Source organism: Drosophila eugracilis, unplaced genomic scaffold, assembly GCF_018153835.1.
Source record: "Drosophila eugracilis isolate 14026-0451.02 unplaced genomic scaffold, ASM1815383v1 contig_952, whole genome shotgun sequence".
Taxonomy (NCBI): Eukaryota; Metazoa; Arthropoda; class Insecta; order Diptera; family Drosophilidae; genus Drosophila; species Drosophila eugracilis.
In genome coordinates, this window is record NW_024573870.1 from 284,936 (window position 1) to 302,593 (window position 17,658).

General features: G+C 45.3%; 4 protein-coding genes across 4 annotated transcripts; 2 read left to right on the top strand and 2 right to left on the bottom strand.

Annotated features, from left to right (window-relative positions):
* The first annotated feature begins 237 nt into the window (after positions 1 to 237).
* Positions 238 to 5,429, top strand: LOC108107046 (probable multidrug resistance-associated protein lethal(2)03659). Its single transcript, XM_017214407.2, has 6 exons — positions 238 to 599; positions 812 to 1,063; positions 1,140 to 1,293; positions 1,683 to 3,481; positions 3,543 to 5,169; positions 5,234 to 5,429. The coding sequence occupies exons 1-6, from the start codon at positions 532 to 534 to the stop codon at positions 5,252 to 5,254; spliced, it is 3,921 nt and encodes a 1,306-aa protein (XP_017069896.2). The 5' UTR covers positions 238 to 531; the 3' UTR covers positions 5,255 to 5,429.
* A 186-nt stretch (positions 5,430 to 5,615) lies between these two features.
* On the bottom strand, positions 5,616 to 6,602 carry LOC108107047 (60S ribosomal protein L30). The gene is made up of 3 exons (XM_017214408.2): positions 6,523 to 6,602; positions 6,273 to 6,463; positions 5,616 to 5,852 (listed from the first exon to the last, which is right to left on the bottom strand). The coding sequence occupies exons 2-3, from the start codon at positions 6,437 to 6,439 to the stop codon at positions 5,684 to 5,686; spliced, it is 336 nt and encodes a 111-aa protein (XP_017069897.1). The 5' UTR covers positions 6,440 to 6,463; positions 6,523 to 6,602; the 3' UTR covers positions 5,616 to 5,683.
* A 1,600-nt stretch (positions 6,603 to 8,202) lies between these two features.
* LOC108106910 (dynein light chain roadblock-type 2) lies at positions 8,203 to 8,854 on the top strand. Its single transcript, XM_017214161.2, has one exon. It carries the CDS (start codon positions 8,312 to 8,314, stop codon positions 8,657 to 8,659), a length of 348 nt encoding a protein of 115 aa, XP_017069650.1. The 5' UTR covers positions 8,203 to 8,311; the 3' UTR covers positions 8,660 to 8,854.
* A 791-nt stretch (positions 8,855 to 9,645) lies between these two features.
* LOC121530547 lies at positions 9,646 to 11,325 on the bottom strand. The gene is made up of 2 exons (XM_041819784.1): positions 10,890 to 11,325; positions 9,646 to 10,550 (listed from the first exon to the last, which is right to left on the bottom strand). Exons 1-2 carry the CDS (start codon positions 11,183 to 11,185, stop codon positions 10,385 to 10,387), a joined length of 462 nt encoding a protein of 153 aa, XP_041675718.1. The 5' UTR covers positions 11,186 to 11,325; the 3' UTR covers positions 9,646 to 10,384.
* Positions 11,326 to 17,658: the final 6,333 nt, after the last annotated feature.

Sequence of the window (17,658 nt, forward strand, 5' to 3'; positions counted from 1 at the left end):
GCTTTGTAATCTAAAAGGGGATGGGAAATAAATTGCAAAAACCGTTATCTAATCTTTGAGAGGTCCACTCTAATATTCTGAAGGCTGGAGTGACCATGTAAGTAAATATATGTATCTAACGCGGCGCTCTCCCTCAAACAAACTCACACATACTTACACACAATGAGTACATGCGTCAGCCGTTCGAACAGCTGATTCCGGGCTCGACGGGCGTTTGATTTGGCATCGAAAGCGTTTGGCTGCGCCACCATTGAACAGAATGATTGGAAAAGCGGAGCGTTGTGGACGGCTCAAGTGATTTGTTTATTTCGTATCTACCGATCGAGTGGAAAGTTTTCCGTTCCCAATTGTTGCTATCACGTGGCGCAATCCTGATGCAGCATCATCATCTGTCGAAAGCAATTCGTATACGTTGTTTATGTTGATAAATACACACAATCAATGTGTTCATGTGATGAAATACTGCTAAATTATCATTTTGCTAGTTAATTATTTATGAGTGTGTGAATTTGCGGTCTAATTTACATAATCATGCAGGCGAACAAACTGCCACCGAATCCGCGCGAGTCGGCAGGTATTTTATCCTCGCTAATGTTCTGGTACGCAAAAAGTTTCATCTTACCGCTAAGAATGTGTTATCAAGTGTTATCACATATGCCAATTAACTTTAAGTACATACCTATCGACTGACGCTGAGTCGAAGTGACATCCGAAGACAACCGTTATCGGATACCACATACTGTTCGTAGCATAAATATAAATTGCTCGTTTCGTTGCGAAATCGATTTACATAATTGTTCTCTTATTCCAGCTTTGCCCTGCCCATTCTATTCAAGGGTCGCAGGCAGACGCTTGAGCCATCTGATCTGTACAAAACCCTTGACGAGCACGGAGCTGAGACCCTGGGCGATGAGTTCTTTAGGAAATGGGAGGAGGAGGTCGCCCGGTGCCGGGGCAAGGGTTCCAAACGGGAACCAAGTGTCCTGCGAGTCATCGGTCGCGTTTTTGGCTGGCAGCTCATCTTATCCGGTATAGTGATTGCCATCCTGGAACTGGGAACCAGGTAAAACCCTTGGGCTTTATCAACAGCCGCTAACATGTCACTGATAATTATAACAATTTAATTAACTTTATTACAGGGCCACGGTGCCGCTTCTTTTGGCCGGTCTCATATCGGAGTTCAGTGAGCATGGAAATGGACACAGCTACTACGCCCAGATCTATGCTGTTCTTTTGATAGTTTGCATCTTGGCCAGCGTCCTTCTCACACACCCCTACATGATGGGCATGATGGTAAGATAATGTTTATCGTTTTTGTTGTTGTTTTCGTTCATTGGGTCAACTTGTTAAAGGAGTGTTATTTCGTTTAAAAACACTTTTGTTCCAATGCTAATTAAAATCGCTTTAAGTATAACAAAACAAAAAAATCGATAATCGAAAAATTTGAAATTCGCGAAATTTGAAGAGTCACCTTATACACACTACTTTCTACTTTTCGATTTCTAGTAAACAAAAGCAAAAGTTCAAAGCTTTGAGTAATTACCTTTAGTAAATAGACAGTAAACTTAATTTTATTATATACTCCTTAACTCCAAACACTTCATAAAAACGCTATGAATTCCCATGATACACTTCCGGAATAAGAATATTTTAATATAGTTTTTCCATTTAAATCTTTTCAGCATTTGGCCATGAAGATGCGAGTTGCAGTAAGCAGTGCTATCTACAGAAAGGCCCTGCGCCTAAGCCGTACATCTCTGGGAGATACCACAACCGGCCAGGTGGTTAACCTGTTATCCAATGATCTCAACCGCTTCGATCGATGCCTTATTCATTTCCATTTTCTGTGGCTGGGTCCTGTGGAGCTGATGATCGCTGCTTACTTTCTGTACCAGCAAATTGGCATAGCTTCCTTTTACGGGATCAGCATCTTGATACTCTACCTGCCACTACAAACCTATATGAGCCGAATTACCTCAAAGCTGCGCCTGCAGACTGCCATTCGGACGGACCAGCGGGTGCGCATGATGAACGAGATCATCTCGGGCATCCAAGTAATCAAGATGTATACATGGGAGCGACCATTTGGCAAGCTAATCGAACAGATGAGGCGCAGTGAAATGAGCGCCATTCGGAAGATAAATCTGTTACGCGGAGTCTTGTTATCCTTCGAGATCACCCTCGGTCGCATTGCCATCTTTGTGAGCCTCCTGGGTTTCGTGCTGGCGGGCGGCGAACTTACGGCCGAACGTGCCTTCTGTGTCACTGCTTTCTACAATATCCTGAGGCGTACTGTGAGCAAGTTTTTTCCCAGTGGGATGTCTCAATTTGCTGAACTTTTGGTCTCCATCCGTCGTATAAAGACATTTTTGATGCGCGAGGAGGCAAATATAATTGATAAGTCAGTCCAATGTGAGGAAAAATCAGAAGAGGAGCAACACTTGCTTGGAGAAGTAGAAAAGAAGACTTATCCCATTGGAAATGGCAAACTACCAGATGTTCTAGTGGACATCAAAGGCTTGAGAGCACGCTGGAGCCAGGATCACCATGACCCCGTTTTGGACAACGTCAACTTGTCGCTGCAACGTGGACAACTGGTAGCTGTTATCGGACCCGTGGGATCTGGAAAATCAAGCCTTGTTCAGGCTATCTTAGGAGAGCTGCCATCTGAGTCTGGATCGGTCCAGGTTTCAGGTAGATACTCCTATGCCTCCCAGGAACCATGGCTATTCAATGCCTCAGTGCGCGACAACATTTTGTTTGGCTTGCCTATGGACAAGCAGCGCTATCGAACCGTCCTTAAGAAGTGCGCACTGGAGCGGGATCTGGAATTGCTACAAGGTGATGGAACCATTGTGGGCGAGCGGGGCGCATCGCTGTCTGGTGGTCAGAGAGCGAGAATCTGTTTGGCGAGAGCTGTGTACCGTAAGGCGGATGTCTACCTATTGGATGATCCCCTCAGCGCAGTGGATACCCATGTGGGTAGGCACCTCTTTGATGAGTGCATGCGCGGCTTCCTGGGTAAGCAGTTAGTGGTTCTAGTCACCCATCAGCTACAGTTCCTAGAGCACGCCGATCTTATTGTGATAATGGACAAGGGAAAGGTATCGGCCTGCGGCACTTACGAAGAAATGCTTAAGAGTGGCCAGGACTTTGCCCAGCTTTTGGCTGAGAGCACCCAAAATGGCGGCGAAGATGATGCGGATGAGAAGTCGTCTGGGTATTCCCAACAGGCCAGTTCTATAAGCAGTGGAAGTGCAAAGGGAAGCTCCACTTCGTTGGAATCCATGGTGGAGAAAGAGAAACCAAAGCCAAGTTCAGTGACAGTGCAGGAGTCTCGTAGTGGTGGTCAAATTGGTTTGAGCATGTACAAGAAATACTTTAGCGCAGGCTGTGGCGTCATAGTTTTCGCATTGCTTGTGTTCCTTTGTACTGGCACTCAGCTATTGGCCTCTGGCGGGGATTACTTCTTGTCGTACTGGTAAGAAATTGAAATCACTTAAATATTTGTCTCTATACTAATTTCATAAATCTTTTTACAGGGTAAAAAACACTGCTTCATCGTCGTCGCTGGATATTTACTATTTCACGGCTATAAACGTGGGTCTGGTTATTTGTGCCCTGCTCCGGACTCTACTTTTCTTCAACATCACCATGCACTGCTCCACCGAGTTACACAACACCATGTTTGGGGGTCTGTCTCGTACGGCTCTGTACTTCTTTCATACTAATCCCTCAGGACGGATACTCAACCGTTTTGCGAATGATCTGGGTCAGGTGGATGAGGTGATGCCTGCCGTTATGTTAGATTGTATTCAGATCTTCCTCACTCTGTCGGGCATCATCTGTGTGCTCTGCCTGAGCAATCCGTGGTACCTAATCAATACGTTTGCCATGATACTGGCATTTTACTATTGGCGTGATTTTTACTTGAGTACGTCGAGGGACGTGAAGCGCCTGGAGGCAGTTGCTAGGTCACCCATGTACTCGCATTTTAGTGCCACTCTTACTGGACTTCCCACCATACGGGCCATGGGCGCCCAACGTACTCTGATCGGGCAGTACGACAACTACCAGGATCTGCACAGCTCCGGATACTACACTTTTGTTTCCACCAGTCGTGCATTTGGCTACTACCTGGATTTATTCTGTGTGGCCTATGTCATATCAGTAATATTGCACAGCTTTTTCAATCCACCTTTACATAATGCTGGACAGATAGGCCTGGCCATCACCCAAGCACTGGGAATGACGGGAACGGTGCAGTGGGGCATGCGACAATCCGCCGAGTTGGAGAATTCAATGACGTCGGTGGAGCGAGTGCTCGAGTACAAGGACCTGGAATCGGAAGGAGAATTCACCTCGCCGGCGGATAAGCAACCACCAAAGAGTTGGCCAGAAGAGGGTCAGCTGGTGACTAAAGATTTAAGCTTGCGATATGTGCCAGACCCTAATGCAGATTACGTACTTAAGGGACTAAGTTTCACCATTAAGCCCAGGGAGAAAGTCGGAATCGTAGGACGTACTGGTGCAGGAAAATCTTCGCTGATTAATGCACTCTTCCGGCTTTCCTACAACGAAGGAGCAATAATTATCGACAAACGGGACACAAATGATATGGGTCTGCACGATCTACGCAGCAAAATCTCGATTATTCCTCAGGAACCCGTCCTGTTCTCTGGCACAATGCGATACAACTTGGATCCCTTTGAGCAATATCCTGATGATAAGCTCTGGAAGGCTCTAGAGGAGGTACACCTGAAGGAGGAAATTTCCGAGTTGCCTACGGGTCTGCAAAGTGCCATTTCAGAGGGTGGAACCAATTTCAGTGTGGGTCAGCGCCAGTTGGTCTGCTTGGCACGAGCCATTCTTCGCGAGAATAGAATTCTCGTTATGGACGAGGCAACAGCAAATGTGGACCCCCAGACGGACGCACTTATACAGGCCACAATTCGGAACAAATTTAAAGACTGCACTGTACTTACGATTGCCCACCGTTTGAACACCATTATGGATTCGGACAAGGTTCTTGTTTTGGATGCCGGTCAAGTCGTCGAATTTGGTTCACCCTACGAGCTGTTGACCGAGTCAGAGGCAATGGTATTCCATGGAATGGTGATGCAGACGGGGAAGGCCAGTTTTGATCATCTTCTGAAAGTGGCAGAGAATGTAAGTACAAAAATAATAAAATAGCCATTCTAAAATATTTATAATTATTTTTTATATCTTCCAGGCCAAGCAAAGGCACATTTAAAGCTGAAAGCTTCATTTTCCCTGTAATCATTAGCGGGCTCAATGGTAAATGGATATGGAAGTGCTTAAAGCTAATGTTTCCGTTCTAAACAGTTTGTACTTAAAATTAGTGAGAAAAATGACAATATGTATTTTTATAAATAAAATTTTAATAATCGAATAAAGATGTATATGTATTTGGATTTTGTTTTAATGGAGTTGTCAACAAAACCAAATATTTAACTAAAGAGGATTTCTGTCTTGATATCTCATATCAGGTTTGCAATAATCGAATAATAAATCCGTTCCTTAACAAAAAGTCCAGCTAAAACCGCCTAATTATATATATAATATATCCAGCTTTTGACCATAATAAAAAATGATTTATTTTTAACATTATCTCTGCTCATTCAAAACTTTATTGTGTTGTCTTGTTAGATTAAAAATAAGTTTAGGCCGACTCCAGAGAGCGGATGATGTCCGAATCTCCAGGATCGGTGATGGACAGGGTGCACACGCGGAAGTATTTACCGCAGGCGGTTCCCAGCTCAATGTTGGTGCCGCTGTAATGCTGGACCTCAGTCTTGGCCAACATGGCGTAGTACTCGATCTCAGACTTCCTGAAATTGACAAAATCAATTTTAATTAGTAACAATGTGTGAAAGTTGTGAAAAGAAATTCTTTCTGCTGGTTTTAGTCAGAAAGAGTCTCTAGTAAAAAAGGATTCGTCAAGGCATTCGGAATCGATAGGATCATCATAGTGGGAATACATTTAATATAAAGTGTTGACGACTTCTTACCCCAAATAAGGTGCACTCGTTGTTGGTGGAACCATGTGGAGGCGGTCGAATATAAAGCGAACCAGTCCGAAGCTTGAGATTGATTGATTGTACTACTCCATAGTTTCCATCAAATACTCTGCTCGGAATCATACTTCTCAGTCAGCTTTAAGGCAGACTCCATATGGTTCCAACAAAAACTTTGCAATTTGGGGGCATTGGAAATCTCTACTTCTCTGTAGCACGCATTGCAAATCTCACCTCAGGGCGGGGGTGTTGCTGGCGATAAGCACCAGTTTGGCCTTGCCCTGGCGGAGAGTCTTCAGAGTCTGCTTGTAGCCCAGGCAGTATTTGCCGGACTTCATCACCAGAGCCAGACGGGCATTGGTGCTCTCCAGAGCCTTCTTTTGTTTCTTTACAGCAACCATGTTGATATTTCAAGTCAAAGAGCACTGAAAATATTAAATCTTTTAGTTAAATGATTTTAATTGGCGGCACAAAAAACACCCACCTTCGTCGGCTGACAATGGCAAAAAGAAAGAGGAGGAACGAGCGGATATAGGTAACACGTTTGCCAACAGGGTTGCATCGGGATTGCTTGACAAATATCGATGTCTTTATCGATATATCTTAAGAAGGAGGGTAGCTTCGCTAAATGAAACATTGCTAACAGTCGGTACTTAGAAAACTTCGCTAAAGTGCTAAATGAAACGTTGTTTACACTCATAAGGTGTACAACTCTGCTATGAAAAAAAAGTTGCCAGCTCTAATGCTAACCGGTTATTTTTGTCTGGAGTGGGGACTTGCGCCAAATTTAAACCTAAATATGCCGATTTTAAAGAATAGTTTCATATGTTTTTTGCAAGGTTTTCTATTATATTAAAACTCATGTCCCATACATTTATGTCTTGAATTATAGATAAACAGCTACCAATAAGCAACAATTAGGGCACTTCAACAAATTCAAAATTAATTAGTTTTCACAAAATTGATCTAAAACTCAATTGTTGGCAGTGCTAATTAAAATATTTGACAGTTGGTGTGCGCATTAAAGTATCCATAGCTGCGTGTTTGGAAAAGACTCAGTCGCTATATGGCTACCCAACCTCAGGATTGCCGTGTCAAGCCTTTACGTCGAATTATTGAATAAATAGTTCCGCACGGCAAAAGGGTCCGCAACGCCAAATGAATTATACAACGTTGATCAGGAGGACGGAAAGAAGCGGACGTAGGCGTTGGCCCGGATCCAGACCCAAACCCGAACCCATCCGTGCATCCGCACCCGGAGTCATACGCAGACCGGCACGTGATGACGCCCCATCCCAACGAATGGCCCACAGTCATAAAGTTCCCTGTTTGGTCGTCCTGAGCTCATCATCATCGACTTCGTTGCGTGCGTGCGCACTCGACTCGATTCCAGACAATCTGTGGCCTAGCCCGGCTTATAAATGATGCACAGGCCGTGGGCACTGGCTGCTGGCTGGGTCGGAGTAAACTTTTCAGTTCGAGACTTCAACGCTTCGATTGTCGGGCTGTAATTCAACGCCATTTACGTGACTCACCCCCCCACTCCGCTGTCGTTGTCAGCCGTGGCCGCATGCTGCCTGGAATGATTGCCGTTGCCGCCTGCACCACCGTGGGTTATGGCGCCTCGTCTGGGCTCGCTTGTCCCCGTCCCCTTTCACCCCAGACGAATCGTGCTGTAAGGCTCAACCTTTGACATAGAGTCCAGAAATTCTTTCACTAGCTGGCTGGTTGGTTGGATGGTTGTTTGTCCTTGCCAATAACCACGGGGGAGATCTGAACTCCCTCGGCGAAAATAACTGCAAGTCCCGATGAAATGAAGTTGCGAAATGCCCATGAACAGGGGGTGGTTAGAGGTCCCCTATACGAGTATATAATAAAAGACTATATTAGTGGATTGACTTATATCATATCCCTGCGGTATCTTACGTGATTTAAGCAGGTTGTTAAAGTTACACGTAGATATTAGGAGCAAGTATGACCATCCAAGATTTTCTAAAATTCAAACAAGTTTAAATTTTGGCAACATTTTATTATAATCATAAATACGTGTACATCCACCAGTATCAGATATCATTTAATTTGTCATTATCAACTAACTAGTAACAAATCAAATCAATCAAATGAATAGAACCCGAAACCGGAAATAATACTCAAATTACAAAAAAAAATTACATTTAAAATGACATAAAAATAACCAGACATTTTTTACTCAACACAAACACAAAATTCAAAACTCCAAAAGCAAGCTCCTTATCCACCTAGTTCTGGAAGGCATGACATCCAGCAATGTGCAGAGCACGTTCGATCGGCTGGTTCAACTGCCGGGTGTGGTTGGGGCCATCCTGATCGACGGCAATGGGGTGCCTGTTCGGACCAATTTGGATGCCAATGTCGCTAAGTTGTACGCCAACAGGATGAGACCGTTGGTGACTTTGGCCCGCTCCATGGTTCATGACCTAGCAGACAACGATGAACTGAGTTACGTGCGGTTGCGCACCCATCGGCAGGAGTTTATGGTGGCCACTGAGAACGAGCATACGATGATCCTCATCCAGGACAACCGCGCTCTAGATGAATCCCGACGAAGCAGTGTCGCCTCGCATAGGTCTTCGATGCACTAAAGGAGTCGAGTCTTCCATGCGGACAGCATAAAAAAAAAGTGACATAAACAAGCTGCGCCAGCGGGGGATGACCGGGTGAAAAGTCCTTGCACGGACGAGCTCACAAATCCCAAGCACAGAACTGAAATTGTGAGCCGGGCATTGCTGTGCTGGAAAAAGCACGCAAAAATAAAATCCACATCCAGGCGGGGTAAATTGTGTTTGTGTACTCTTTCAAAGTGTTGTCTGCTTTTGCCTATCGATTTAAAAGGATCATTTCAAGATTATCATTTTTTATCTTCTTTTAATTTTCAAGTTTATGGAAAATTGAGACCAGCTCGAGCATTCCTATGCAAAAAGAATAGTAATATAATTTCTGTTTTTTAAGTGAATTCCAGTATTCGGTCTCCAGCACTGCATTTCCCCATGCTTTTTCCTGAGTTCGTTTCGATTGCTGGCAACAACCGGCTGCCGTCACGCCATCAAGCATTCATGCCAACAGCAACAACAACAAGAAGTAGGAGGAGGAGCAGGACCCGCAGAGCAGCCTGTCGCCTGCACACTTACACACACTCATGGGCACGCAGACACCCACCCTCAACCACCCACAACGAGGCACACTTACACAGCAACATGCCAGGCTTTACACGCCTCCGCACGCGTCACACGAAAGCACGAAACCAATTTAAGCACCCACATTCTCTCACCCAATTAGTCGCACACAGCTCACCCACACCCACTTTAACATCCACATCCACACTGACATATCCCTTACCCCGACGGCCACATCCTCATCCACATCATGGCGAACCCTCCTACGGTTTTGTCCCGCCCACGCACACTCCGTCGGGCTGGTTGTCGTCCTCGTCCTCGAGTCGAGTAGAGTCGAGTCGAGTCGTTATCCTCTCGTGCATACTTTCTGGCTGTGCTCGACTGTAGGGTATCTAAGGGTATATTTGTGCATGCCATGCAATATCAAACACACCGTTTAGCTGTTGTATTATGAAATAATTCATTTATTTATTTACTACTTTACTTTTTTTAATTCTTTCATTGGACAAAAATATTTTTTATAATATTTAGGTATCTTTTAGTCCTTAGATGTATTTTGAATATCGTTGTTGTTGTCATTGTGCCATCATCAGCGCCATAAGTAGCAGTCAGCAGTTGCCTCCGTCAGCGCCAGTAAGTTGTGCCGCCTGGTGGTGATGGTGTCGCTATCGAAGAGGCGGAGGAGCAGGCAGTGGGCGGGGTGATGGCCAGGTTCCAGGGTGCATGGATAGACGGAGTGGCAGGGGAGTTTGTGCGCAGCCACAGAAACACCAACAGCCGTAGAGCGTGTGTCTGTGTGTGTGTGTGTGGGTTTGGGACTACAGACTACGGACTATGGACGGGGACGACGACCAACAAGCGACACGATAATCTCGCACGTCGCATTTTTAGTTGCTGCTGTTGCTGCTGCTGCTGCCACTGTCGTTGCTGCTGTAGAATGTCCTTGTTGTTGCCGTCGAGTTGCCACACCCACCCTGAGTCCACCACCCACTGCACGAGTCCTGGAGTCTGGTACTGGCAGAAAGCCAAATGTGGCAAGTGGCTGATGTTGCTGCCGTGCTGTTGCTGCCGTGCCGATGTCGATGTTGCTGTTGCCCTCCATCGTTGCTGATGTTGCTGCTGTGCTGGCTCACAGGATGAGGGCGCAGAGGGCGATTCAGGACGATGGGGAATGGTATTTGTCGGAGTAGAACTTCACTGGTATGTGGGATTCTGTGTCTGCGTCGAGTTGTCGTTGCCTCCATCCCAAAAATGTGTGATGAGGGGCGAGCGACCGACAAATGCTTTCGAATTGCCATGACAATCAAACCGCTTACACGTACAGTGGGGCATATTGAAGTATTTCTGGACTATCAGGTCGCTGAAGATGATAGGTAATATAAACATATTCAAAATAAATACTTAAAAATTTTTTTAAAGTTGCTTTTAAATGGAATTAAAAATGAAATCAGAAAACAACTTGAATATTCATATTTTGTATTTTTCAAAAGAAGGTAATAAAAAGAAATGAATCAAGATTTGTGGCAAAATATTAAATAAATCTACCTATTTTTATATTATATAATAAATCGTTCTAAGATCCTTGAAGAAATATCATTTCTTTGCTTATCAGAAATCGCTACAGACCTGGTAGGTGTAAAGTCTGAACTGGATTTGTGCCTATTTTTCAGAATGGCAAACTTTTTCAGTTTTAAGGTACCTTCTTGCAATGACTATTTTTTTTTTGATTGTTTTCTGGGTATAATCATATTCCGACGGTAGCTCCAGGTATGGCTTTATCCGACTTGGAGTAGCCCCAATTAATGCCACACTGTGAGGCAATATCAACAAGCGCCTGTTCCTGACGATGCTCTCGAGTACCAGGAGACACACTTCAGCCAGCGCCTTTTTCATGCCGTTGCGCCTTGGCCCGTCTATCAGCGGGTGTGGTTGGTCGTAGGTGAGAGTGTAGGGCAGTGGGTGTGGTCTGGTCTGGGTCTGTTTATTATCGCCCATCAGCGACCACCCAAACTGCCTTCTGGTGGAAATTTCGCCGTTGTCGCCGCCAACGAGGATGACAAATAAAAAAACTTTGGCACGGCACGGAAGCCTGCTGGCGGCATTCGCATAACGATGTCGGTGACTGCGGCGATGGCTCCTTCTCCTTCTCCTTCTCCTCGTGTTCGTTCTTTTCCTTTTCCTTTTCCTTTTCCTTACCCTGATCCCTGAGCACCACCTTGTCCTCCCCAAAGCCCAAGTCCTGTGCACAGACTGGCGCACTTTTGAAGTTTGAGCTAAGTGACATGCTGTTTATTGTCGAGAGTGTTAAAATGTGCGCCCTGTATGTGTGAGTTTGCCTGTTTCTCAGCCTTATCCTGTTCCAGCGACTGACTGTCTGTGTGCCTCTCGTTGGGTGAGTGTGTGCGTGTGGTTGCCACTGTGCCGAGCAAGAAATTATAATGCCAAGCCTGAACACCGCACGCGCGGTCCGCAACGCCAGTGTCAAATTAACACTGGAAACTAATTTGGAGTAAAAATATATAAAAAAAATAAAATAAAAATATAATATAAGAACAAAAAAGTTTGAAAAATATTTCAAATTTATTTCCAAAAAACAAAATAAAAATGAGCCCAAAAATAAACTTTTTATTAGTAAAAAATTTTAATACCTGAATTTTGATTTCGGGAAAATATCAAATACTAAATACACCCAAATTGGTCTCAGTGTATCTTTTCACTAAAGGTTCTGCATGTTTCGGTTCACGCTCTCGCCGCCATGCCGCCAAATACATACAAACAGACAGGCGACGACGGCGGAATAGGAATGGCTGCTCCTGGTACGGCTAGCTATGTAATCCATGAATGTGCCACGGCACATAGCACGGACGCAGAAGGCAGGACGAGGCTGAAGCACCACGCCAAAGTTGCCGTCTGTGGCATTGCGATGGCATCGGGCCAGGACGTTGGCGTTCGTTGGCTGCTTTCTGTCCGTTCGTCCGTGGCACGTACTTTAGAAATTCCATGCAGATGTGCGCCGCACGCCGAGACGTGTGTTTTGATTTTCAGGCAAAAAAGGACGAGGACGCGAACGAGGTAGAGGATGAGGAGGAACGAACCCCAGAAGGAAAACAAGCAGCAAGACCTGCGGGTTGGGCGGCGATGCGGTTGGTTTGGTTTGGCAGGTTGCGAGTTTCTGGGGGCTAGGAAATGGGTGGCTGGGTGGCTTGATTCGGTTGGTTTAGTTGGTTTGGTTGGCTTGCATTGGGGACTGGGGGACTGGTACCGAGGCTGGAACTCCAGTGGCAGTGGCAACGCACGAAAGAGCAGCCAAGCGAGCAAGCCGTGAAAAAAGTGTCGACAAAAACAGCAACGGCAGCGGCAACAGGACGACTTTGGGCCCCAAGGAAAACAGCAGCTGCACTTGTTGGTGTGAGTAACGAGCGATGCGGACGCGCCTTTTTCACAAGGGCGGGGATTAGTGGGTTGGGTATTTGGATGGATATTTTGTTGGATAGGTGGTTGGGTGTTTGGATGGGCGGCTAAGTGGGTGGGTGACCCAACACTAACGGAATAATTGCAGGCAACTCCAAACGGAAGCCAGACGAACAGGCGGCGGCAGCTTGCTTTTGCCTTTCCTTTTGCCGTTGCCTCTGAGTTGGCTGATTTCGCACATAGATACCCACTCCCAAGTCCACACTCAGACAGAGGTCGAGTCTGAGCTTACGCCTTATTGTTGTGGCCGTGGGTGGTGGGTGGTGGGTGTTGAGTGGGTGGTTTGTTGTGTTGTGTTGGTCTTTGTGCTGTTTTGCGGGGATTTGGATGGGCATGTGGGCGAGGCGCTTCAGCAGCAGTTGCTCTCCATTTCCATGGAGCTTGGCAAGTGTCGTCTGGAGCGTGGATGTGGATGACTTACCCATTATCAGGCCAAATCTTGGGTCGATTAGTGAGGAACCACTTAATTTGGACATCTAATTGTACACATGGCTAGCCCAGAAATCTGTTGACATTTTTATTTATTTCAAACTATAAAATATTTACTTTTTAGTATTCCAAAATATTGAAAAAAGGCTTTAATATCAAGTATATTCTAAATGTTACTATAATGTTAGGAAAGTTAAACTATTTTCTGGTATAAAATTTAAGAAAAGCTTAACCATATTACTTACTTACTAATCACAAAGAGACTTACACGTTGGCAGTAGGAAGACATACCAAAATAATGTTGCCTTTTGTTGTTAGCAATACCAAACCCATTTGATAATTCCATTGTTGCAGCCTGGTCGTATTTAGGCATTCCATGCCTGTGCTTTGGATAGTTCTACGTTCTGGTTGCCTTGAAGCCTTCTGCTTTTGCCGGGCAAGGACCGACATAGTATGGCTTTTTAGCCGCAATGCCGCTCCTGTGGTGCCAGTGTCTGTGTGCGATTGGCATGGTGTGGTGGCTCCTCGTCCGCCCATTCATCCGTTACGTGCGACCGTCTGCTGGCCGCCCCTTTGGCATCTCCCTCAGCTGCCCCTTGCTCCGAAATGCCTGGTTACATGAGAAAACTTTGAAACTGGAGACATGATAACGGGCCGGAGAATGGCTAGCAAGGGGGTCGCAGACAAATGGACGGGCGGGCGGACAAGGACATGAAAACGGACAAGGACCAGGACACGGACAGAGACACGGACAGTGGCGACTCACTGCCCCAACGAGTGGCGGTGGCAATGTCTGATTGTCCGTTGGATACGGTGAGAGGGGATACGGTTTTCTGGGTTTCGGGTTCAGGGGGCAGACGTTGAGTCGTTGAGCAGTTGCCACTTGCCAGCTATAGAAAATTGTCATAGGAATCATCATCGGCTTCGTTAGATGTGGATGTGGCCTCAGTGGTAATTGTGGGACATTTTGTTGCCAAAGTGGTGGAGCAGTATTGCGGAAATGATGGTGGGTTGTATGTGTATATGTGTATGAGTATGTTAAGGTATAGGTATGGGTAACTCTGATTGCCGGCACCACCTCGGCAGAGATAAACGTTGAAAGCACCGACCCACTAAGGATTGGGAGGTAATCCGCCTGGTCCGTGCGTAACTTTTTATGCCCGGGGGAAAATAACCCAGCAGAGCCAACGCATGCCATAACAACCACCCAGCGTCTGTCACAGGTGCCGCGACTCCAAGGCTGAAGGTGAAACCGTGGAGGGTTCACATAAAGCCAGGAAGCAGAAAATGTGGCTGGGGGCACAGGGAAATGAATGACTATGGCGGTTGGTTGCCGGGTAGCCATAATAGCTAAAGAATTACACACTCACACTAAATTGGCTGAGGCAGGAAACGCAGTCGTTGCTTCATTAAGCTAAATATTTCACTTTGAGGACCCAGACATCGAGATGCTGGGAGGGATTTTGGGAGATTTTCGGTTGCGAATCCATGGAGTAAACAGCTACTGATTGTAATCATTGATTGGTTGTCCATACCGACAGTGAAAGGGATGTGTTATAAGGGTCTCAGCTTTTCTTTATTGCCATAGATATTATTTTAACCCCGAAAGAGCTAAGAGCTGTTTTGTTATTCATAATCTTTGGGACAGTTTTCTGCATAATTAGCAAACAGTAAACTTAAAAAATATGTTAAGCTTTATCTATTTATTTTCTAATTAATGAAATTGATTTAATTGGTTCTGATTCATTGATCTTTTTCAAATTAATGATATCTACTGACTTATCTATTAGATTCCTTGGAAACTTTTTAAAAATTACTATTTATGTGCAGTTCCTGTTAAGTATTGAAGTAATTGGTTGCCTTCCTGCTTTTCTATCAAATGAAGAGCGTGTGTTGTCCTTTTTCAAAGGACTTCTTCATCCTTCTGTTCATCCCACTGTGCCAGGATTTTTGTTGTGTTTGTATGCGCATGTATTTAAGTGGCGTCAGCGACAGACAGCTGAATGTACACTTAGCTTGCCTCCATCTGAGTGGGCGGATGTGGGTGTGGGTGTGGGTGTTCCCCCAGCGACCGAGTGGATGTGGGTATTTGCCAACGTATTACTTGCTACGCTCCGACATCTAGCTCCGGGGGTAATGACAGGACTCAGTGAAGCAGAGGAACAGCAGCAGCAGGAGCTTAACTTCCTAACACGCCACCAATTAATGGCCAAGGGGAGCTGGGGGAAGCCGGCACGAATGTTTGCGGATTTGTGTTTGAACTCGAAGTCAACAACTTAAAGACGCCGCCACGCCCCAAAAGAATGGCAAGGGGGAGACAACTTTTCCAACGTCTCGGCAATTATTTCGCAATTACCACTGGATGGCGGCGCCTCCGTCGTTTCTATAAATTCCTTTCTTGTAGCGAAGCGGTTTTCTGGAAAATGTGTAAAAGTGGCAAATCAATATGGAAAAGCGATGTCGGAGGTGTGCGTTGGAGGTAAAGAGAGAGAGAGAGAGAGAGAGAGGTGCCAAAAGCGAAACCATAAAATATTTTTCTGACGGTCGCCAGTTGAACCTTTTTTTGGGTAGCTGGTTGTTGCTTTTCCTTTTCTTTTCTTTTCATTCCGTTTTTTTTTTTTTTTGTTTTCATGCTTTACAAATGCTCTTACACATTTTTACATTTACATGGGTGTTTATTCCCACACGAGAATGTGTGTGTGTATATATAATCCAGACACATACAGCCAGACAGCGCCCTGAAAAGCAGACCGCAAACAGCCTTGATGACTGACTATTGGCTCTGGCGCCCAGGCTCAAGCCCGAGTTCGAATCCCACAGCTGCGAGCTCCCCACTTTTCGCCCCACTACCAAAGGTGCACTAAAATAAAAGCTTTAGATCTATATTTCTTAAAAGTTGGAGGAGGATAAAGTAACAGAGATCCAGAAAAAGAGGGGAAAAATTTGAAGTGTTCTAGATCAGAAATATCTGACTAAAAGTCTCAGCCAAGAAGGGTCCAAAACAAGTTCTTACCTTTTTTGATCTTGAAGAACTGACAATTTTCTCGAAGTGTAGCTTCTGTGCGTCAAAGTCGGTCTGCTGCGTGGCAGGTCACGCTTGTTTGCCGGCAGTCGGTGGGTGTGGTAGATGGTGGCTGGTGGGTGATGGGTGATGCCTGACGGCTGATGATGGGAGAGCGCTGGGGCAGTGGGAAGTGGGCACGGGGTCAGGGGTGTCAGACAACGACTTTAGACGGCGGCGGGTCCAAGCTCAGAACCACTGGCTGTCCTTGTTGTTGTTGTTGCCACCGCTGCTCGTTTATATTCGCTCATTCGTTTTCTCGCCCTCCCCAATTTTGTTTTCTTTTTTTTGACGCCGCCAGCGCGCGTGCTTTTTGCGTCAAATTTAATGCGGCAAAAGTTGTGTGCGAAATGCGGTGTGCTAGATGGGGAGGCGATGAGGGGTGGCAAGTAGGCGCTTGGGTTCGTGGGTCATCCGGTAGGTGGGATTGGGCTTGGGCTTGACATGTGGCAGCCGGAGGCAGGCAGCAAAGGAAAAGCTAAAGCAGAAGCAAGTCATTGACGCGCAAAAGGGCGCCGCCAAACCAACACAAACACTCGGAAAACTCGACGGCATTTAAAACCCACACGCCCACACACTAGCAATTACTCATACAGTGGTGCAGCTAAGCAATTAAAGACCTCTAATGAAGACCAAAAAATGGCTTCTTTTATTTAATAAAAATTGGTTTTTAAAGGATCAAGGATAAGCTTTATTTAAATAAGGGAAATCTGCTATAAAATATAACCAAAGGTTCTTGAGATTTTGACTGAATGAAATCCAAAGCTTAAAAGGTTCTTCCAACATACTTTCATTCGTAGGTACTATTTGTAGCGCCTTTTGCAATAATGTTTTAGAAAATGTAGCCAACGCTTTGGAGGAGTTCGATAAGTAGACCAATTAATTACAATTTTCCTAAGTTGATCCTCTTTTGGAATACCACTGTACGGCAGGGCAAAGTTTTGGCATTTGCCGTCAACGCTGCTCAAATAAAAAATGGTCGGCAACCTTTTTTAAAGTTTAATTTTGTAGCCTCACTTTTGGGGTTGGGGGCCGGTACTTTGTATTTGGTTCACTTTTTTCCCTAAACTTCGGCACTGTGAGATTTTTGGTGTCATTAGGGATTAAGTCGACAAAATTGGTCGTACTTCTCTTATTACGTTGCGGACTTTCGGCATGCAACGTGCATGCAGCAGTTTTGTTTAAAGGATGGCTGAAATAAATATAAAAGTGTTGCCTACATTCGAGGGCCTAACAGGCAGCGCGCCCATTGTTGCCGTTGACAGGCAGAGCCCACACGACTCACTTGAAATGCCCGCCAAATGGCGCACGAAATGAAGGAAATCCCCCTCAAGAGACCCCTTTACTTGCTTATTTTCTTGATTATTATATGATATCTATCTAATTGATAAATAATTTCGGAGTATTAATTGGAATAAATTGAATCATATTTAAACATCATCTCAAACCCCCTTAAATAATCTAACTTACACCACTGCCATTGGCAAACCCAAAAATGCCCAAAACG

Coding starts and splice junctions, on each gene's coding strand:
- LOC108107046 (XM_017214407.2), top strand. CDS start 532: ATGCAGGCGAACAAACTGCCACCGAATCCGCGCGAGTCGGCAGGTATT. Junction 600..811: donor TTATCCTCGCTAATGTTCTG/GTACGCAAAAAG, acceptor CTCTTATTCCAG/CTTTGCCCTGCCCATTCTAT. Junction 5,170..5,233: donor TTCTGAAAGTGGCAGAGAAT/GTAAGTACAAAA, acceptor TATATCTTCCAG/GCCAAGCAAAGGCACATTTA.
- LOC108107047 (XM_017214408.2), bottom strand. CDS start 6,439: ATGGTTGCTGTAAAGAAACAAAAGAAGGCTCTGGAGAGCACCAATGCC. Junction 5,853..6,272: donor AGCAACACCCCCGCCCTGAG/GTGAGATTTGCA, acceptor TGTCAATTTCAG/GAAGTCTGAGATCGAGTACT.
- LOC108106910 (XM_017214161.2), top strand. CDS start 8,312: ATGACATCCAGCAATGTGCAGAGCACGTTCGATCGGCTGGTTCAACTG.
- LOC121530547 (XM_041819784.1), bottom strand. CDS start 11,185: ATGGGCGATAATAAACAGACCCAGACCAGACCACACCCACTGCCCTAC. Junction 10,551..10,889: donor AAAATAGTCATTGCAAGAAG/GTACCTTAAAAC, acceptor TATCATCTTCAG/CGACCTGATAGTCCAGAAAT.